We start from the raw sequence: 21,451 nt of genomic DNA, 5'->3' as shown, positions 1-21,451 counted from the left end.
ACTCTATGAGAATAGGACAATAATAGTAAATGAGCTATGAAACAGATTAATTAATTTCCAGTTCTGAAAAAAATGCAGTTCATTGTTTTACTGAAGTACCATCTATTATTTCAGTGCGATAGTCATGTGAGAGAGTGATGCGCTAGATGTCGCTGGTAGTTATGACATTTCATAGACACGAAGTTTACACGTCACATAGTTCGTAAATTCTTTCCTACCATTTCTTCGCGTTTTTGGAAAGTTAGTTCGTTTGCGGTGCGAAAATTATTAGTATTTTAGTGATTTTAGCTGAGATTTTACCTACAATTTTTCATGTGAGTTAAATCGATAAGACGTATTTTTTAAGAGAACAAAAATCAATATTAATGATTAATATAGCTTTAGTTTTATTTTGTCTGGGAAGCTTCTGCATCCACGTCAACTAAAGTTAAACTTTCATACACCGCATTTAATTTTTGCCGATTATAATTGAATTAATATAAATTTAAATTTTTAATTTACAGAATGTTCAAGTCATTCTTAGTTTGTTTAATTTTACTGGCCACATCAAATATTTGTCTCTCGGATGAAGAGACCAGCGCCCGTTTGCTAGTTTCGAAACAAATTCTAAACAAGTATCTGGTGGAACAGAGTGATCTGTTGGTGCGATACACAATCTACAACGTTGGCAATGGCGCCGCCACCAATGTAAAATTGGTTGATAGTGGTTTCCCCCCAGAAGCCTTCGATCTAGTTGGAGGTCAACCTACAGCGACTGTTGAACGTATCGCTCCACAAGCCAACTACACCCATGTTTTAGTGGTGCGTCCGAAATCTTATGGATACTTTAATTTTACTGCCGCTGAAGTTTCATACAAGCCTGTTGAGGAAGCTGAAAAGGTAAATGATTGCGTTACAGATAGTAGGACAGAATAATCGAATTTTACTTTTAGTTACAATTGGCAGTGAGCTCTGAACCTGGAGAGGGTGGTATCATCAATCTTGGCGAATTCAACAAACGCTTCTCATCACACTTTTTTGATTGGGTTGCTTTCGCTATAATGACATTGCCGTCATTGGCGATTCCATTGGCACTGTGGCATTCCTCGAAGAGCAAGTATGAACGCTATGGCAAGAGCAAGAAGCACTAAATGCCTGTTTTCGCAATTTTTGTATCAAAATAGCTAGACACTATTTCCAAACAATATAAGTCGCAAAGGACTTATTTATTAATATCGCCCTTTGTCTTAAATTGTCTACTAGTTTCGCTAATGCTCACAATGTGTGCAACCCAAGTTTCCGTTTTTCATTCTTGTATGAACGAACATATTTAGTTTAAAATTACTTTATTTTTTCATCGAACGAAAGCTAGTAGATTAAAATTTGATGACGAAGCTTCATGCTAGAATCGTTTTAGATTTATTTGAAATAGTCTACGATTATTGATCGAAAGGGCGTAATATGACAAGGTCCAGACTTGTTTACTAATAAAAAAATAAAAACAGTACAGGCATAAGTCGATTTATTTAAACAAGGATACAAAATACATATGTAGCTGCTAGGTATTTACAAATATTTCCCATAATGTAAGAGTTTCGCGTTTGTACCACTTCAGTCGGCTTTCATCCTAAATCAAATAACCGACTATTTTTTGTACAAACTAATCTATAGAAATAGGCTGTATAAATTCTTACAACGAAAATAAGTATACATTTTTTTTAGATTCGCTGACTTCTTAGAGGCATGGCTGCTATGATGCGTCGCAAAGTAAATCAGTTTGAGTATACGCAGAAATACGAAAAGTAATATGTGTTTAGGAAGTCAGCCAACTTTAATCCAGCGATTACCATTGTTTTTGTTAACCATTGGTTAAAGTGAGTTAATATCAGGGATTGAAATTACGCCGCTATTTCCTAGTTTTAATTTTAGCGTTCGCTACTGCTCTGAACTTGAACAGATGAGTAGTGGACAGATAGCACAAATGCGGTATCAGCTGGTTTGGTCCGCTCCAAAATGCGTTTCGTAACTGCTAGTATCTCAGAGAAATTGTCAAACAAATGTTTAAGTGCTCTCTGTAGTTGGAGTAGTAGCAGAAAACTTGAAATGGGCCGGAGCGCTGCTTGCGAAATGATTCATTTATGCGCCAGCTACTGCTACTATTTGGTCACTATTCTTTTTTTTTTTGGTTTGGAAAATTATGATTTTTATAATTCCTAAAGACTACAACTTTTTAGGTTAAAAAAAAATCCAGGTAGGACGGACTACTCTATTGATATCTTGAACATTTTTTTTACGATATAAATTAATAATATGTGTCTGTAATTTGGGATATGGCGCTACATCACATTCTACGCCATTTCATATGTAAATTAATCTACTTACATATATGCGCCAACGCATAAAGGAATATTTGTGCGTCAGAGTTTTATTTGAATATTTTTGTTTTTAATTTTGAGTAGGAGCCATAAAATATTGAGCAAGCAGCAACAGTGTATAGATGCAAACAAGCCGGATATTTCCAGGAATATCAAGTAAATAATATGAAAGCTCCCTTTTGAGACACGAAAGTAAATACAGACTAGAGAAATCTAAATTCTCGCCGATAATTCAATGCTTTTTGGAACCTTTTCCCATTTTCACGAATTTTGTCGGTAGGCGAGTGATAACGCAACAAGAACAAAGCATTGCAACTCTCGAATATACGGGCTAGAGTTACACTGGAAAAACCTAAAGGTTTTTTGGTCTTTACAAATTATGAGGTAATTAGTGCAGCTGTTACCTGCCCAAATATGTATATAAAAATGGAAAAAGTATCAAGACAATTGAAATATCGGTGAGGGAAAGAGAGCAATAAAATATTAGATTTCTGTTGCCTGTCCGCACTTTCATGTTTTAAAAAAGAAAGTAAATATTAATCACTTGGTGTATTCCTGGAAACATCCCGCTTGTTTGCATTTACACACACAGTTCTTGCTTGATCAATACTTAATATCTTCTCCCATCAAGCCATACTCAAAATAAAAATATTCAAATCAGACTCTGAAGTATGAAATATTCCTTCGCTAGTTTGCGAATATATGTACTCACATACATTTACATATGATATGCGGTAGAATGTGATTTAGCGCTATATGTATTCCAAATTATTAGCGATATGTCCGCTAAAATGAGTCCGTCACGTATGGAATTATGTTAACATACAATGTTGGAGGCTTCAAGAACTACAAAAAAAAAAATTATTTTAAGTTGCATTCAACCATCCCAACAATCTGCATTACATAGTTTGTCGGTTATATTTTTAATCTGGCATCGCAAAAATTCATAAAAAAGGCGTACAACAAAAAAAAAAAACGTACAGTGGCTAAATAGCAACTATGGAAGTAGTAGGGAGCAACAGAAGCAAGAGCAGCAGCTGTAGTTCGAGTCCATATGCACTTAAAATTTGTTTGGCTATGCCTCTAAGCTACTAGAAACTTTGCTTGGAGCGGAGCAAAACAGTTACTCCACTACTCATCTGTTCAAGTTCAAAGCAGTAGCGAGAGCAGAGCAATGCTTTCGTTGATATTGCTGCTGCAGAGTAGGTAATGCAAACACGGATTAATACCTTTGATTCATTTATGACATTTTTAATTTCTCCGTAATCTTCAATCCAATTTAAAGCTCTTCATCTGAATCAGACTTTCTCTTTCGCCCTGTCGATCTTCCTTCGCAACGCCGTTTTTTGGCAGCTGAGGGTCCTTCTGCCTTATCAGTATCTTCAAGTCCGTCATCATCTACGTCTGCAGAAGTAATAGCACCAGATGCTGGTGTTGCATTAGTGGCTTCTCCTGAGGATGGGTTAATCTGTTTGATATTTGCAGATATTTCACGATTCTTTGCATCTAAATCCTCCAAACGTTTTTTAAGTTCTGTGATTTGAGTGCTCATAATTGTAATAGTGTTCATAGATTGTTGCAAACGACGTGACTGTTGCACTTGTATTTGCTGCATCCGGTTCATCTGGAATATTTATTCAATTATAAAAAATAGTAAGAATTACGCAAGTTGCGCACACACCCTTTGTACTCCATTTTTGTATTCCAACTCAAGTTTCTTGTACTTGACCATAGTAGCTCTAGCCTCTGCACATCCATTGCTGCGTTGTTGGGCATCATTTTTGCGGCAAACATCTGTAGTTTTAGCACCGCAACACCCAACTGCCGTATACAAGGAATCCCAGTCAGTGGAATCTGAACTGTCTGAATGTGGTGATTTCATATTTATAATAGCGGCCATCCGGTTCAGAATAGCTTCACAAGCAGAGTCATTGCAAGTATTGCAAGCAAGTTTCACTGGCGCCGCTCGTGTTGGCGGTGTCCAGATTTTTGATGTGGATGTGCTAGACGATTGTGCCCACATACTTGAGCTACTTGGTTGAACACTGAAGCTAATGCTCCCTAAACCTGAGCTTGCCGGCGTAATGCGTTTATTATCAATTCCACTGGCATTCGACCTGCTACCACTAGCATCCACATAGGATTTAAGAAGGTTTGCTATTTTTTCATCAAAGTGCTCTATAGCCATGGACGATATATCACGAAGCTCTTGAAGAACTTCGTGTGGTCGAAGAGTTTTACGAGTTTTTGACACTAGTGCGAGAATACGAAAAATTTCGTCTAACACACGCCCCGGTATGAAACAACAAAAATTCAGATCTATGTACTTGCAATATGTCATGGATAGCATGGAAATACGTGTCTCGATAGATGTGAGAATATCTGCATGACGCGCCAAACTGTGATTCCTGAGTAAAAAATGTATTACTATAAAACAATTCAATTTTTTCACACATTCTTGAACTCACCGTCGCTCCGATTCTCTACGTGGGAGCATGGATTTAATCCGTTTAAAGATGGTGCCATGCTGGCGGACAGCTCGACTGAAACCTCCATTTAATACTTGTTGGCATATTTGATTTATTCTCCTGCAAACCTATTATTGAAATTCATGTAAACAGTGCCGTTAGGAAGCATATTTGCAACAGTTTCTCGTAACACAATCTTACCAAACGGTTCTTAGATACCTCTTCATAGGTAAGGAACTCAAATATCTCCATAAGCATACATTCTGGTAGTTCTAGTAAGTTCATGATGAAATTACGAATTAATTTATCTTTTATTTATTTAGTTAGTAAATGATAAATCCACACTTTTAAAAACTCGTTCCTGTCAATTTGCCAACGTACGTCTAGAATATTTTGTGCGAAATTGAAAACGGTACGAAGCCGAATGACCAAGTAGCATAAAGAAATAAAGAAAACATCAAAACAAACGAAGAGGCACAGAACTCGGACCTGCCAAATTTTTGAATTTCAAAACGCACCGAAATTGGGGAAAAAATGTTCTGCCTCACTAAAATCATAATTATTTTAATCAAAGATAACTTTTTTTCATAACAATTTGTGTTTACACAAAAAAAGTTACTGAAAACCAGTTATGTTATGTAATAGCCATTCTGTCAAAAAAATATCGGGGATTGTTCATTTAAATAGCACGGGCTGCAGATTTGTCCAAAATTTTCTTGCTGGAATGTTGGTACAATTGTTCTCTACAGTTTCGCAGAGTTTGAGCGTGATCTGTCAATTAACTGCTCTGCGATTTTCAATATGGATAAAAATATCGAACAAAGAATTTGTCTTAAATTTTATTGCAGAAAGCCTATGGCGAGTGTGCTTTATCAAAAACACAGGTCTACAAAGAGTATAAGGCTTTTGCAGAGGGGCGAGAAGTCGAGGTAGATTTGCCCCTATCTGGTCGTCCATCAACTTCTTCAACGGATGAAAACGTCGACAAAGTCAAAGAAGTGGTGCTGAAAAACCATCATTTAAGTTTGAGGGAGGTGGCTCGTGACCTTAGCGTGTCTCACGATTCAATTTGCAACATTTTACATTATCAATTGGGCATGAGAGAGAGAGTTGAATTTCTTTAAAAAATTCATCGGAAGAAGATGGCTGAAGACATACTTGAGCAAGTGAATTCGGACATTTTTCCAGCGCATCATAACAGGTGATAAGGCGTGGGTATATGAGTTTGACATGCAAACCAGTCAACAGGCGGTTAAAAGTAATGTAAAAGTCGGTTAAAAGTGAGTTATGCTTCTAGTGTTCTTTGATTATCATGGTGTTGTGTACTCTGAATTCGTTCCAAATGGTTTTACGGTAAATGAAGGATGTTATTTGGAAGTTATGCGACGTTTGGGAGAGAATGTGCCTAGGAAACGGCCCAATTTGTGGAAAGAAAACTCATGGATCTTTCGCCGTGATAACGCACCGTCTCACAAGGCTCATATTGGGAACAATTTTTTTAGCAAAAACGCTACAAATATCATTGAATAACCACCGTATTCACCGGTTTTAGCCCCTGTGACTTTTTCCTTTTCCATTAACTTTAATTTTCCCTTAAACTTAAATTACCCCTTCGCGGACGTCATTTTGAGTCGATAGAGGCCATTAAGGAGAATTCGCTGAAGGAGCTGAAGAAAATATATTCAAACGCGTTTTATGACTGGACTAATCGTTGGCATATGCGTATTGCTTCGAATGGAGCCTATTTTGAAGGAGACAAAATAAATTTTGATGATTAAACGATTATTTTGCGTCTTATTCAACAATTCCCGGTACTTCTTTGACAAAATGTATAATTTTGTGGCAACATCGAAAAAAATAAGCAGGGAACCACAAAATGTGTTAACAAACATTTGAATATTGATAAATAACTATTAAACTTCTCCAAAAATGTGCAATATGTAGCACATTAAAGCCCCATATGCTAAATGAATACACCTCCAATGGCTCTACAGGAGTTACTACTCTCCGATTTTAATGGCTTCATTTAGATATGTTGAGAAGTCAGCAGCGACGAGTGACGAGCGAAATACTATTTTAAAGAACTACTTCTGTAATTAATTATTGCACATATTTTAAATTCATATTCATATTCAATGTATTAAGCTATTGCACACGTTTTAGGTGTTTGGTCGAACTCCTCCTTGTGGTGTGCATCTTGTTGCTTTGTTACAAATAGATTTTCACAAACCCATTATTTGTCCACTTAAATATATAAGTACATATAAACATACAAATAGCAACAATATAGAAAAAAGTTTAATAAGTACAGACCGAAAAAATCTGTGTTTTTAGTGGGAGGTTTGATATCGAATTTCGAATTACGGATTTCCTCCAGCTGTCTAATATTAGCAGCAAATTAAATTAACTAATACTTCTCTTTGTTAATTCTTCATATCGTTAATAATAGTTACACAAATAAAAAAAAAAAAAAAAAATCATTAAAAGGAGCTTTCAAAAGAGTCTACACAGCCTCGACAGTCTGGATTGCCAATTTTGCAGCTAATCTCGCATGTGTGAACAGGTAGATTAATTTTTGTGGATTTATTGCTATTATTACATACACATATGAATGCAACTTTAATTTTCAAAACGCATTAAATCTAGTGCTTAAAGCATTAGGTTGGCAACTATGACAGCACTCCTGAGCACTCGTCGAATAAAAAATCAAAAATGACTTCAGGGTTCACCTAAGTAAAGTAATAAAACGTTGTTTAAGAGTGAGATAAATTTATTGATTAATTAACTAATAGATTTTCGGTTCAATCTCTTTAATTTTTTATATATGGTAAATAATAACACAAATGTATTGATATATTTTGAACACGAGGAGCGAAGTTAGTTATCTTGAGTCGACTTGCTTACAGTGTCACATCGTGTCTACGAGTCTGGCAACATTAAGGACATAACAAGAAGTGACAAGTAAGCAAATAGTGACGTTTTACGTTTACTTTGCATCCACATTTATTATTTGTGAAGTTTAGTTATTTATGCGAAAATATTAAAAATGGTATTTGTAAAAAACTGGGAAGATTTTGAAATTGCTGCCGAGTCCATGTACATGGCGAATCCACAGAACTGCCGATACACAATGAAATACGTCCACTCGAAGGGACACATACTCCTGAAAATGACTGACAATGTGAAAGTAGGTGCAATGTTGTTGCTTACACGTAGTTATTCTCACTTTATAACTTACAGTGCATCCAATACAAAGCAGAAAATATGCCCGATTTGAAGAAAATCGAAAAGCTATCAGGCAATCTAATGGGACATATGGCATCCAAGGAGTAATAAAGAGCAGCAGAAAAAAAATTTGAAGGGGTGCGAAAGTGGGCACAGAGTAATTTAAATTTAAATAGCATTGAATTAATGCTAGCTTTGAAACCACTTATTGAGTGGAGTTGAAGACGGCTAGCACCGTCTTTTATCGAAAACATTTCCATGAAATGCTTTTAATTTATTGTTAAATGCGAAGATAATGATGTATAATAAATCCTTTCTTTTTATAGTAAAGTTAATGATCTATATGGTGTTGTCATCTCACATATCTGCTTAATCAATTTAAATGTACATTGGTCCCTGTTCTTGGGCTCAGTCTTATAGTAAGTGCTCGCAGCCGAAGATGAAAGAGAGTGCCAAATGTTTCATTCTATGAAAATTATTGTACTTATCGTTGTTGGGAGCTCTGTGCAACTACCACGAATTACATTCTGTCATTCTTGTGAAGCTACTACATTTTTTTTTCTTCTTGATTGGCGTGATAACCACTTAAGCGATTTTTGAACGAGTTTAACAAAGCGCCCCAGTTGTAGCAGTACTAGCATATGCTGGACATATGTTTAGTACGTTGGGGTCAACTCTGGATAAGTAGGAGTTTAACATGTTACAGTATCCCAAACGTAATTGAGCTGGAGCTGGAGCTCTTCATCTACTGCGGGTGGTGGTTGGATTCCGATTACGGCATTCGGGTGTCTGGAGCTTAAGAAGGTGGTAAGAGTATCCCGATGAATGTCGTTAATTGTCTGTCTAAACACTGTCCGGTCCAGTAGTTGTCGATTTGTATTGTCCTGGATCTCGCCGGAGTAATTAAAGTGGGGCCTTCTGACGTGCCTGGGAGGCGATTCTGGTTCAAGCAGGTGTCTACAAGGGTAAAACCTGCGGTAGCTCCCTAGTATAAACTGTTTGCTGAGTAGCCTGTTGTGGTGTTTTTCAAGGAGCATCTGTGCCTCATTATGTAGGTGTTGTAGAGGGGACATCAGGAGTCATCTCGTCGCTGTCCGAATAGCAGTGTTTGGCTAGTCTGGAGCTTTATCCACTGCGTGTCACTAGTTCCAGGCGACAAGATATGCGCAGCATAGCTTAGAACCGGCCAGCCAATTGCTTTAAATGTCGATAGCAACATTTCTTTGTCTTTGCCCAAGTACTGCCGGCTAGCGATTTGAAGTCGTTGTTGTTGTTGCAGTTTTGGACTTAAGTACCAATTGCGGTTGTGTGTGCAGAGAAGGAGATCAACTTTACGAAGGTTACTCCCAAAATTTTGGAGTTGTTTACAGTCAGTATTGGTGTGTCGTCGACTTTGACCTTGAGTTGTAGATTGAGCTTCTTTCTCCAGGCGATGAAGAGGGTCGTCGTGGACTTAATAGGGGAAAGTTGTAGATTCCTCACAGTGAAAAAGCGAGAAAGACAGGTGAGTGGACTATAAACGTTATAGACATCCATGGTTATCAGGGAGCAGCTAGAGTGCAGTTTTGTCTCTTGGACCGCAGCTATTGTGATTCCATGACGGCTCATGGAGCCAATTATCTGATCTATCTTGCTCATAGGTAAATATGTTGTAGTTGAATTGGAGAAGTTTGAAGCTACTCGGGAGGACTGTCGGGGTATGAGGGACGTTGGTCCTGCTGTGTGTTCCGCTGTTGTTATTGCGGCCTGATGGTGGTGGGCGGCCGGGGCAGGGGGGAGGAATTACATTTGACTCAGGTATTCTGGTCTGACACACGCACTGCGGCTGGAGCAAGAGGACCGTTGAGGCTGGGGCCTGAGGGTGGGAGCAACACGTGGCCACAAACCGTGTGGATCCCGCCCTATGTGACTCAAGGCCTGAGCAGGTCTTCAGGTGACACTACCCGTCGCACTTGTTACACCTAACGGAGGTGGGGCTCGAGTGGAACCTTTTATGGAAAACGCAGCAATAGAATACCTCTGGTTCAGGGTTGGGTTCGATACCAGCTCTGAAGAGAAGGGTAGCCGGTTCTACGTTACCGGAATGACTCGGGTTTTTCCCGACCTAGGGCTGTCGCCCCAGTAAACTAGCCCTGTCTATTGTACCGTATCCCACCCTCAATCTTTCGTCGCAGGAGCAAACCTGCTGCAAGGTATTACTTCTCTTCAGGGCTGGCGGCGATCCCAACCCTGGACCAGAGGTATTTCACTGCTGCATCTGCCACAAACGGCTCCACCCGAACTCCACCTCGGTTAGGTGTAATAAATACAACGGGTGGTGGCGTCTTAAGACTTGTTCAGGCCTACGACGAAGTCAAGTCCACAACCGAATTTGCGCTCCTTTACATGACAGCTGTAGTAGACGTTGCAAGGCCCCAATGTTCCTTTTATCTTACCCGTGCATCGCAGTAATACCAGCCTTTGCTCTTACGAGAACATCAACCAGCCGGCAGGACACCTTCCGCATTAAGGGAGCGGGCATTCCATGCAAATCATAATCCTTAGTTCGTTTGCAAGAGTCGTAATCAGAGTAGGCAGTTCTCATCCGAGCTTTTGTTTTCATTTTCATTGGGGGAGGATTTTTACGTGATGGGTCTCAAACCCATCGTTTAACCAGATATCCTGAATTACTTCGCCCTCTCACATTAGCTCGGTCTCAAACGGATGTTCGGATGCTTCTCAGATGATACTTGGGCGATGCCCAAAGGTTGTGAGAGGCTGGGACTGCTAATATTACTCAGCCGAATTAGTTTTGCGGAGATACGAAATTCAGAAATCGCGGCATACATATACATACATATGTATGCAGTTTGTTGGTATTTTATTTACATATTTAAGAAATGATAATTGTAATTATAATTAAATATATTTTTCCCCCCTTACCCTCAGTAAGGCATGCTTGTTGTAAAAGGTGACTAAAATCCAAGCATCCACTCGCTTTACTCAAGACAACCTAGGGCCTAGTTGTGGAATTCTGCTCCAGCCTTTGCTGGAGTTAGTCGAGGAAATACGTGGATGTAAAATCCCGTTAAATACTTGCTAATTTTCAAAATTAAAAATTTAACTCTTAATATGCCATACCATGAAGTAGGTCACAATGGAATTATGATTTTATATAAGACCATTTATTTCCATCGAAATTATTAACATTGAATATAAAAACATATAAAATCAAGAATGGTGGATCGTGTTATTCTTGTCTATTCTGAAGCTTTAATTTTTATAAAATGAATATATGTATATATTTGAGGTTGTCTTACCACAACTGAATTGGCCCTGCCTATTGCTTTGTTTAATTCACAATGCTCAACTGATTTCGCCTTATGCCAAATCAAAAGAAAAATCGAAGAATGTCAAACGCAAGAGGTAATTAGAAAAATTTTCATGCTGGCGAGTTGTATCAGACGAAATTGGTCGATATAAAATTCGCAATTACGGAACAAAAATGAAAATTATTTCAAAAACACATACATTTTTTAATAAATGAGTATGGAAGAATAAAAATGTGAAAAGTGAAGTTCATAGTGATTGTACCATATTGCAATAAATCTAGTCAAATAATAGTGACAATCAGAGGGAAGGCGTTTATATGTATATATGTGTTCGCAGTCTAAATTCATTCATCAATAGAAAAAGAAAATCGCAAAAGTGAAATGAAAAAAAGTGATAACTAATTAGAAAAACATATGTATATCAAAAATATAAGTGTACTATGTGTTTAATAATAAATCGAAAGAAATTAATGAAAATATTTTAAAGTGTAAAAAATCGACGTTGTGGGTGGTGGATCCCAGGCTGGTTGTTGGAAAGGGCGACGACGTAGGAGAAGTAGTCCATAGTGTGAGTAGCCTTTTTCGCCACTTTCCCCCGCCCACACCCCTTCGAATTACAGCAATCCTATAACAAGTGGCACGTCATCGTATGGGGAGTAGTTCTCCTTCGATTTAACCAAGTATGTTAAAAAAGTGTTGGTAAAAAATCACACAAGTAGACAGTGCGCGTGAATTGGAATTAGAATAAAAAATACAAATAATCAAGAGTAACAATGGACGACGACACAATGCTCAACAACCACGGACCTCAGCCTGGAGCTGAGACGGTTTATGGCACCGAGGACAACAATATGGTCATGTCAGAGAAGGTTCGTAAGACAGTTGATAATGTTTGCTTTTATTAAAAGGAATAATGAAATAATATAAAAAATCTATTTAAAAACAACAAGAAAGCATTGCCACGTTGTGAGTAGTTTTACAATCAAAAGATTTGAAATTAAATCAACACAAATTCATATGTATATACAATTAAGACGATTGTTTGTACATACTTACATATGTACCTATGTATGTGCATATGACAAATCAAATATGTAAATATACACGAATTTTTATCTACGCTGATTTGGTAATAAGTTATTTAAACTACCGACAGATAACAATTCGCCGTTAGTAATGGAGTTCATAAGACTCTAAGTATAGTGTAGAGAAACGAATTGGTTTTGTATCCCTTAAATTATATTGAATTTTTTTTTTTTGTTCTAACTATGAAACATGAAGAGATTGGTGTGCTTATCAAAGGAGGAAGCCGATTAGTAGTGGTTGACTTCAAGTCGCATCACGACCACTGGCTGTAAACCTGTAAAATTTCGACAAAGCTGATAGACGATTCGACATTCAGCACAGTAAATTGCAATGGTCCCACTAGGATAGTGGGTAACTACAGCGGCTCTGCTGAATTAAGAATTGCTAGCACTGGTCTAATTAATAACATGTCGACCCAGCTATTTTTTGCATCAGGCTATTCACCCATTATCGCCTCGATTGACAAACCTGCCGATTGTATTTCCGCGAATTACCGCTCCAATATTAACTTTAATAAAGCTGAATAGATCGGCTTTGAGGAATTCACCGTTACACATTCGCCGCTCTTCCCGTATCCATCGATATACGCGTGGGTGAATGCTAATTCCGCAAGGTGATCACTGCTGCTGCAGCGCTTTTTAAGGAGATTATGGGTAACTGGTAGATCACTTGAAAACGTGCAACTTCCACCCTGGTGTGAGTAAGCTGTAGTACACCTTAAGGGGTTATACGCAGTTATGAAGCAAATAAAAGACGGGTTGTCAAGGATTTATCCTGAAGAAACTTCAGAATATTAACCAGAATATTAATTTGAAAATTTTTGGCGGTTATAAAAGCATCCTTCAAGAACGTAAGAAATTTTTTTATTTATGAAAATGTTGATTATAGAGCGCGCGATTTCTGGAACCTCCTTTAAAAAAAGACGATTTACGGTGTACATCGTAACTCAGGATTGGATTATCTGAAATCAAAAAACCAAACAAATTTTGTTAATATATTAGATTATCTAGTAATTAATCGTTCGGCTAATCAAAATAGTGAATTTTCACAAAATGGCAGCTTTTAAAAGAAATGATTTCGATTTTTACGTTAAAATTTGGCCGTAAATTGATTATAAAATGGAAAATAAGTATCAGATTTACAAAAGGAACGATTAATTCCTAGAAAATGCATCTTTAAAGATTGAGTTAAAACGGTTGACCGATCAAACAAGCCGTTTTCGAGATATCGTGTACACCGACTTGAAAAATGCCGTTTTGAAAAAAAACACGTTTAAAGTTTCAATACCTACCTTAAAACGTGCCGAGGCATCTCTACATATTTAGGTATAACTCCGAAAGTATTGCTTCGATCTACTTCAAATTTCGTGCGTATACTTTTGAATATATGTACATTACAAAAATGCAATAAAAAAATCGATTTTTTTGAAAGTCATAACTGCGTATAACCCCTTAAGGTATCTGTCAAATCTTATAACGCCTAACGACACAGTGCCAATCACATTCCGTGATTATGTTTCGTCGGACACGAAGTGGCACTTCCTACTACATCCACCAGTTGACAGATACCAGAGCCGTGTTACCAGCCGGTTTCACACAAAGCGGTGAGATCTAGGTGGTCATCAAGAAAGCAAATGCTGCAACGGGAATAACCTATATCATACGGGTATTCAATCTGTTCATGGTCATTCTTATCTACCTTGAAAAACGGAAAACAGGTAAAGTGATTAAACTACTGAAACCTGTGAAACCCACGAACCAAGAGCAGTCTTGTCGCCGGTAGATTCTCCTTTCCCCAGTAGTGAAGACATTTGAAGCACTCCTAAGTTCTAAACATTGAAGGATAAAGTAACGGGCGCTGCATGGTAGTATCATTCCTTCCTGGGTTTTCAACTTACATATATGTCTAGGAGATTCCTGAACTACCAGAACAAATTCCACCGTTGATTGCTGAGATATTGGCGTCTGGCACTTATATGTGTTCAATAGTGCACGACTATCTCTCCATACTTTCTCCCTTCATCTTTCTTTCCACTACCTGAACGAATGAGTTCAATCTACAACTAAAGGTCAACGTCAATAACACATCAATACCAACTGTTAACAACCCAAAGTTACCGGGCGCCACCTCTGATAGTTTGCTCTCCTTCTCTGCGCATTTAACCGCAATCAATGCTGAGGTAATAAACCTTAACAAGGTCCTCAAATTGCTAGTCGGTAGCACTTGGGGTAAGCAAAAAGATGTGCTGCTGGCAACGCGTGGCACACGGTGCATGAAGTTCCAAATCTGCCACAGTTCTGTTGTCAGACCAGTCACGCGATACATCTGAGGTCCCTTTGCAAAATCTTCACAGTGAGTATAGTAAGATGCTCAGCAAACAGTTCCTATTGGGATGCCATCGCAGAAACCACACCTTCAGGTAGGAGGTTGTGTCACCTCCCAGGCACGTCAGGAGACATCTCTTCGGTTTAACTGACAGCGCTTAGCATAATTTCCACTGGACCTATTCACAGGCAGGCTATAAATGGCATTCATCGGGAATCTCTTACCACCTTTATAAACTTCTGCCCCTGAATGCCGTGATTGGAGTCCAACCACCACTCATAAAGGACTAAGAATTCTATGTGGTTCGCAAAACCCGCATCATCTTGGCACAGAATCGAGCAGGACCTACTCAGTATACACACATTTGTCATGGGAAGGTACTCCGCACGACACTAACCACTTATTCCCGTGTCCTCCCAAGCTCACTCAAGTAATAGCCCTCTCCGTTTGGACTTCAAAAAAAGTCAACGTCAGTACAGGAAATAAATAAAATAAATAAACAAAAAGGAGATTAAGAGAAAGTGAAAACAAGTTCTGGGCAATTGCAAACGTTTTTAATCAAAACTTTATTGAACTAAATTTTGAAAAAAAAAAACAATACTGCCGGCAGAACTATATAAACTTTCCTGACAATGCGTCATCGGCAGGAAAAGCAAAACAAAGAGGTTTTTAATATTTCATAATTATTCGTGCTTTCACAATTTAACAGGCGGAACTTAATTTTGTTATTTTTTTATTTATTTAAAAATCACAATATTCACCAAGACGGTGAAGGGGGCAAGATTTCAGAGAAATTCTTTCCTTTTGGGGTGCGAGAGGGTGAGAATTTTTATTTTGTTCAATTTATTTGTTTGTTTTATAAATATCGACACTATAAAATTTAAATTAATTAAACTTAATTAACTAATATCCAGATATGCAATTTTTTATTGCATTTCTTTGTTTCTTAATGTTTGCAAATATACAACATTTAAATCACTAAACTTATATTTTAATTATTGGCTAGAAAAAAGGTTGCTTTCAAGCACAGACAGTCAATTCATTGCAATTCAAAGTATTGAATCTATTAATATGAAGTTCTAAAATTTATATATTCCATTATTTATTATATATTTTTTTTGCAATTATATTTTATACTATATTTGTACATTATAAAAAGAAATAAAAATATACATTTAATGTGCAATTTATTAGGAGTTATTGAATTTTAATAAATGCATTGAAAAGGGGAAAATCCAGTAACGCTTAGATACGAGTGCGATTTTTGAAAAAAAAAAATGAATTAATTAAAATACAGATGCCTCAACAAGCTATTACTGTTTCTACTCTTCCTCTTCGACCCAAAATTTCAGTGTTCCGAGGTGTTTACATAAAATAAATCAGAGCTATCTTAGCTGAAAAAGGCGGGTGTGTAATGTAAATGGATCCCTTTGTTGTAGAACTTCATGTTTTGCAGTATATTTGGCATTTTATCATTTTTCGCAAAGAATGAAAAATTAAAAAAAAGTACAAGTTTTTCTTTACGAAGTAATCAATGGAAAATATAGGAAAATTAAAACGTCGCAAATCATAAATTGTTTGAAAATATAACAGAGGAATATTTATCTAAATACATGTCAACTCATCGAAAAGTGACACATCCCCATGACAGTCGGTTCTACGTAACTGGAATGACCCGGTTTGTTATCCGACGAAAGACCAACTGTCACACTAGCAACGTTCCTCAAACATTTATGGGTAATATTAACCCGTGACGACAACAACAAAAGCAACACAGTACTAGACACTAGCACAAGTAGCCGTCTGAAGAACGACTAATTCGACTCACCATGCACAGAATGCAGAGGTGTGGCCTGGCCAACATCAGACCGTTAACAAGCTGTCAGTGATTTTGAAGAAATCAGCTGACCGTGGTTATGACAGCGATTTGCTTACGAAAAAACTGAGATTGTGTTGGTGATATACGAAAAAATCTTATGTTTTTTTGTTGCCGCTGCTGATTGGACGAGTGAGTAAATACGTGTGAAATGAGCGGACAGAGATCTGTTCTTCAATCCACAATAATGTGGCAACCGAAGTTACTTTCACAATTTTGCCTTGGATAGCCAAACCTCCATCATCTTTGAACACAACTTTTAAAAACTTCAATAGACAAACGGTGTTTTTCTAAGGCAGCTGAATGTGAAAATATATATATATATAAAAGGAAGCCTGTTCACTTTCTTTACTTGCATATTACACTATAGACTTGAGAATACGAAGAAGTAAACTAAAAAAAATTGTTGAAGAATTTTGATATTTGAGTATTTTGAAGTTAAATGTCCGCGGTTGTTTTAAACATGTTTATAATTTTTTTTTATTTATAACAAAAAATATACATTTTAAAAAATTTATTTAAAATAAAAATTAAAAAAAAAAGTTTTTAATTTTTGAAAAAAAAAAAAAAAGTTTTTGTTTTGAAAGTTTGCAGTTCCTAGACTACTCTCCATCAAAATAATAGTATCAGGACTTTTCAAATAATAATTTATAATTTTTCTTATTTTTAACGTAAAATATACTTTTTAAAAAATTTATTTAAGATAAATTTTTGTTTTTTAATTTTAGAATTTTTTTGTTTTTAATTTGAAATTTTTTTAAATTTTTGAAAAAAAAATGTTTTTTGAAAAGTTTGCAGTTTCTGGACTATTCTCTATCAAAGTAAAAGTATCAGGACTTTTCAAATAACCGCGTCGTTTTTCTTTTTCCAATTTCATAATAGGAATTTGTGATGGAACAACACAGAAAACCCTTTACTACATAAATCCATTTAACGCAGCTATAAATGTGCAGAAATTGACAGAGAAAGTTTATCAAAGAAGTGCTGAAAAGGCAAACAAATTAAAAAAATTTTACTTTAGTTGAAGATATGCAATTACTAAATATATATTTTACATATGTACACAATCTGTATTTTTATGTGTATGTGTATGTACATACATATGTGTGCATATACGATATGTAAATTGGTCATTGACATTATGCGTCTCCAAGCAATCGTTTTATTTTCTTTTTTTTTTTTGACAAGTTACATTACAATCAATAAACCGCACTCGGTCTCCTCCATTCGGTGGGAATACAGTTGTTCGTTGCCTCGTTTGTTGCCTTTTATGCGCACATTTGCATGTTTCTGTTTTAGTCGGTGAAATTCCGTTCAATTCGCACAAGAATTCCATCAACAGACGGACAGGTCTAACTAGTTAATATTTAGTTCAACTTTGTTTTAGCAGCATTGCTTGTAATTAGATAAGACCGAACATCGATTTCTAAGGCCGAACCGAACTTTTTCAAAGGAAGAAGTAATCAAAAATCCTTTAGAAAATCCAGTATTTTTATAAAAATAAAATAAATAAAAGAGTAAAAAAGTTTCAATCACATTAACTCCAAGTCATAACACATGTACACATTTCTACTCCCAAAGTTAGGCTATACATATGTATATACAACAAGCCATGGAAGTTCATTATATAAAATAGGCCGACAAAAAATTTTTCATAAAAGTAAATAAAATGCTTTAACAATTTTTGTTTCTAGCATCGATGACTTTTTGTGCTTCTGTAATGCGAATATATTTCGGTTTTGCTCTTATTAGTACTTTGCTGGAAAACGCTTTTTCAAAATTATGTACTTAGTGCAGTGATTGCTCATTTTGCGTACCATTGATCCGGAGTAATTCACTCATCTTGGATAATTTCCCACGATGAAGCTTTATAGCTGGCTACCTTGCAGAAACGGCCTCCTTAGTATTTTCTATGGGGTTTAAGTCCAATACTTTTCACGCAATTGATAGATGCTCTTAACCATAAGTAAGTCCTTAACGACTCTGGAGTATTTTCGTCCTCTGCACATTCTGAAAGTCATTTCTATAAATTTGCATAATTGGACTTACTCCAAATGCGGTGGAGCAGCGCTGTGCCGTTACTGAAGAGCCGCCATGTTTGACATTTTTTTTTTATGATTTGGGCTCAATTCTTGTTATGCTGGTCACCTAATATATAGGCCACCAACATTTCCACATTGCGTTGAACACTCCATTAGACCCTTCTGCTGGTGTCAATTCGCAAACATATTTTGCCTTCAATGCTCTTTTTTAATACTCTTTAATGTTTACTTTCGTCGCACAACTTGCCTTTTTAAGCAGTTTTCTTGTAGTCGACGGCGGCCTGTTTGGACTGATATTTTTATACCGCGAGACTGCTCCATTTGGACTCTTATTTCAATGTACGTCAGAAAAGAATGCTTCTTACTTATCCATACCTTTCCTAATACTGTGCCGTTGTTGTTTTTGTAGTAGCATAAGCATTCGCCATAAATACGCCGGTCACGTAGAATCGACTGCCATTCAAGCAGAAGAGAAATGGAGAAAAAATAGCTTATCAGCATTTTCACCTTGCGAGCGGCATCGTCTATCAGTACAGAGCTGACCTGCAGCCCTGAACAATTCCTTTCTAGGTACACACGATGGAGGCAAAGATAGATATTTCAAAGCAATTTGTTTCAACAGAATATGTGGACTGGTATTAAAGTATTAAAAAATGTTATAATTCCTTGGCAGCAGATGCCAAGTTTGTTATTTAATGAAAACTTACTTTTTTCAATATTAATGTCAATTTTATACATTGACTAATAAAATATAAATTTAATAAATCAATTTTTTTTTTCTTTAATTTAAAAAATCCACATGAAAATCCACATAACGCCACGGTGTTCCATTGTCTGTGAGATGAATGGTGTGTAAGGGACTGCTAAAACTCAGTGTTAGCTTCTTTAATAAATGAAAGCAAATTTACTGTGCACTTTTCATTTGCAGATGATAACACTGGTTTAAAATTTTTATAGTTATCAAAAAATATATATTTACTCCTTATTAGATTAAGTCTGACACAATGAAAAACTTGGTGTGTCTAAGAATTTACCTCTCCGCACTCCCATAGCTCCGAGTCCATGGCACAAATCATGTATGATATAATATAAGTAACTGCCATCGTAAGTGTGGCCAACCAATATTTCTTTGATAAGTTTTATGGCTTTAACATCGAAATTACAGTTTTTGAACATGGTCTTTGCTGGTAACTTTGTGAGAATTTGTGCAAAAAGGTTAGGTCGATTTACTGCTTATGACAGAAAACCATCCCACCTTTCAGCGAAAATGCCACTACGAAGCATTCATGAAGCTTCTTGGGGAGTGTATTCTATTTGATAATGATAATACCATTATCTGCTGCTTCTTTTGCAATTTGATGTGGTGGATGATGAGCGGCATTCTATTTTAAAACAGAAAACTTTATTATCTGTTCTGACGCCGTAGTCTACCTAGTAGGCCAAGAGCGAAGCATCTGCAGCAAAAACATTAAAACCATCAGTTAAATACTCATTTAATTTTTGTGTAAAGGTAGCTGTAATTTCTGCTGTGGTCACTTTGCTCTTAACGTTCGGGAGGGTGTGCGTGTCCAAGCATAAGCTTTCTACAGCCTCGAAAGGATCACCAATCTTAGTGTTGCTGAAATCGTCTGAAAATGCTTTTATATACACAGGTGCAGCCGGATTTTGTGCCAGTTTTGTTAACAATTTTTTCATACATTTTAAAATTGAATTTTTTTCGCTTAATGATTTCTTTGATAGTGAGCCACGTTTCACTCTCAGCTGTAGGGCGCTCGTGCGTGAGCACATAGAGTAGCAGCCACATTGCCATGGCAGCCGGCTCTACGTTACCAGAATGACTCGGGTTTTTTCCGACCAAGGGCAGCCGCCCCAGTAAACTAGCCCTGTCTAGTGTACCGTAACCCCAGCAGCGTGACCGGGGTTGACGGGGGACACCCAAACATCTCCGAAGAAAAGAGTTTTGAAAAGCTGTAATTTTTTTAATTGTTGTGTTTCTTCTTAAAGTTGTCGTAGTTCTCGAATACTCTATTTTGACTTAACAAAACTCCTATAAAATTTTAATGCTAGTTGATGGTGGTAGTCCTGCCTTTAATCGACCAAAACTTTTGAGCCCGAACGTGGCCGAAGACGAAGTTCTGTCATTCTCTACTTGTTTGCCCATAAATACATAATACAAAGCCAGCAAATCAGATATGATTAAGAACTTTATTGATTTCGCATTGCATCAGCCACTGTTGTTCGTTGGCCTATTGGGCTTCATTCGCCTCTTATACGTATTGTTCATGCCTATGTAAGTTTGATTAGTGTGTATTTACATACATACATACATACGTATGCTTGCCTTTTTTATCGTTGCACGATTAGCGTGTGACTGCTGTTTCTTTTAAATCCTAGTTGCCGTCATTGATTTTTCATAGTTGTTGCAATAAATTGCTTAGATACATATGAAGCTATACACACATGTATGTACATACATACATATGCCAGTGTGAACATGCGCTTCTTATAAAATAGATAGGCCGTGTAAGAAGGAGCTGGCCTTTGGTTTTATTAATCGAGTATGCATGCATACATACAGACATATTGTACAATATTATGCAAATACATACAAGCATCTGCTATAAGTGCCTTTCTTATCTTTAATATCACTGCATGAAATTTGCAGTTCTTGGTTGTCACTTGGATGTTGTTTTAATATATTTGGGACGCTGAAACAGGATTCGGCCGAAAGATATTGAGAAATTAGCCTCAAGGAGTCGACGAG

General features: G+C 36.8%; 4 protein-coding genes across 18 annotated transcripts in view; 3 read left to right on the top strand and 1 right to left on the bottom strand.

Moving 5' to 3' along the window:
• The first annotated feature begins 182 nt into the window (after positions 1-182).
• On the top strand, positions 183-1,486 carry LOC129242978 (translocon-associated protein subunit beta). The gene is made up of 3 exons (XM_054879968.1): positions 183-314; positions 504-879; positions 933-1,486. The coding sequence occupies exons 2-3, from the start codon at positions 505-507 to the stop codon at positions 1,128-1,130; spliced, it is 573 nt and encodes a 190-aa protein (XP_054735943.1). The 5' UTR covers positions 183-314; position 504; the 3' UTR covers positions 1,131-1,486.
• Positions 1,485-5,241, bottom strand: LOC129242977 (uncharacterized). Of its 2 annotated transcripts, XR_008582229.1 has the most exons (5): positions 5,024-5,241; positions 4,823-4,950; positions 4,036-4,762; positions 3,584-3,978; positions 1,485-1,892 (listed from the first exon to the last, which is right to left on the bottom strand). XR_008582229.1 is itself a non-coding variant. In XM_054879967.1 (4 exons), exons 1-4 carry the CDS (start codon positions 5,105-5,107, stop codon positions 3,634-3,636), a joined length of 1,284 nt encoding a protein of 427 aa, XP_054735942.1. In that variant the 5' UTR covers positions 5,108-5,240; the 3' UTR covers positions 1,485-3,633. The 2 variants fall into 2 exon arrangements, 1 of the variants encoding a protein (XP_054735942.1); XM_054879967.1 differs by having other exon boundaries at positions 1,485-3,978; positions 5,024-5,240.
• A 2,545-nt stretch (positions 5,242-7,786) lies between these two features.
• LOC129242975 (signal recognition particle 9 kDa protein) lies at positions 7,787-8,382 on the top strand. Its single transcript, XM_054879966.1, has 2 exons — positions 7,787-8,009; positions 8,063-8,382. Exons 1-2 carry the CDS (start codon positions 7,869-7,871, stop codon positions 8,153-8,155), a joined length of 234 nt encoding a protein of 77 aa, XP_054735941.1. The 5' UTR covers positions 7,787-7,868; the 3' UTR covers positions 8,156-8,382.
• A 3,083-nt stretch (positions 8,383-11,465) lies between these two features.
• The window catches only part of LOC129242974 (JNK-interacting protein 3), a 45,737-nt gene continuing 35,751 nt past the window's right edge, over positions 11,466-21,451 (top strand). For all 14 annotated transcript variants that reach the window (XR_008582228.1, XR_008582227.1, XM_054879960.1 and 11 more), the window contains exon 1: positions 11,466-12,227. Coding sequence is in view for 12 of the 14 variants with exons in the window: in XM_054879960.1 (XP_054735935.1) it covers positions 12,132-12,227 (96 nt within the window). In the remaining 2 variants the exon portion in view is untranslated. The remainder of the gene's footprint in view (positions 12,228-21,451) is intronic.

This window comes from Anastrepha obliqua, chromosome 3, assembly GCF_027943255.1.
Source record: "Anastrepha obliqua isolate idAnaObli1 chromosome 3, idAnaObli1_1.0, whole genome shotgun sequence".
In the NCBI taxonomy this organism is placed as follows: domain Eukaryota; kingdom Metazoa; phylum Arthropoda; class Insecta; order Diptera; family Tephritidae; genus Anastrepha; species Anastrepha obliqua.
The sequence above is the reverse complement of the archived record's forward strand: the minus strand, read 5'-3'. Positions and strand labels throughout refer to the sequence as shown.

Excerpts from the sequence above, each read along its gene's own strand:
- LOC129242978 (XM_054879968.1), top strand. The coding sequence starts at position 505 with ATGTTCAAGTCATTCTTAGTTTGTTTAATTTTACTGGCCACATCAAAT. Across the intron at positions 880-932 it reads CTGTTGAGGAAGCTGAAAAG|TTACAATTGGCAGTGAGCTC; the intron begins GTAAATGATTGC and ends TTTTACTTTTAG.
- LOC129242977 (XM_054879967.1), bottom strand. The coding sequence starts at position 5,107 with ATGAACTTACTAGAACTACCAGAATGTATGCTTATGGAGATATTTGAG. Across the intron at positions 4,951-5,023 it reads AGGTATCTAAGAACCGTTTG|GTTTGCAGGAGAATAAATCA; the intron begins GTAAGATTGTGT and ends TTTCAATAATAG. Across the intron at positions 4,763-4,822 it reads CGTAGAGAATCGGAGCGACG|GAATCACAGTTTGGCGCGTC; the intron begins GTGAGTTCAAGA and ends TTTTTTACTCAG.
- LOC129242975 (XM_054879966.1), top strand. The coding sequence starts at position 7,869 with ATGGTATTTGTAAAAAACTGGGAAGATTTTGAAATTGCTGCCGAGTCC. Across the intron at positions 8,010-8,062 it reads AAATGACTGACAATGTGAAA|TGCATCCAATACAAAGCAGA; the intron begins GTAGGTGCAATG and ends TATAACTTACAG.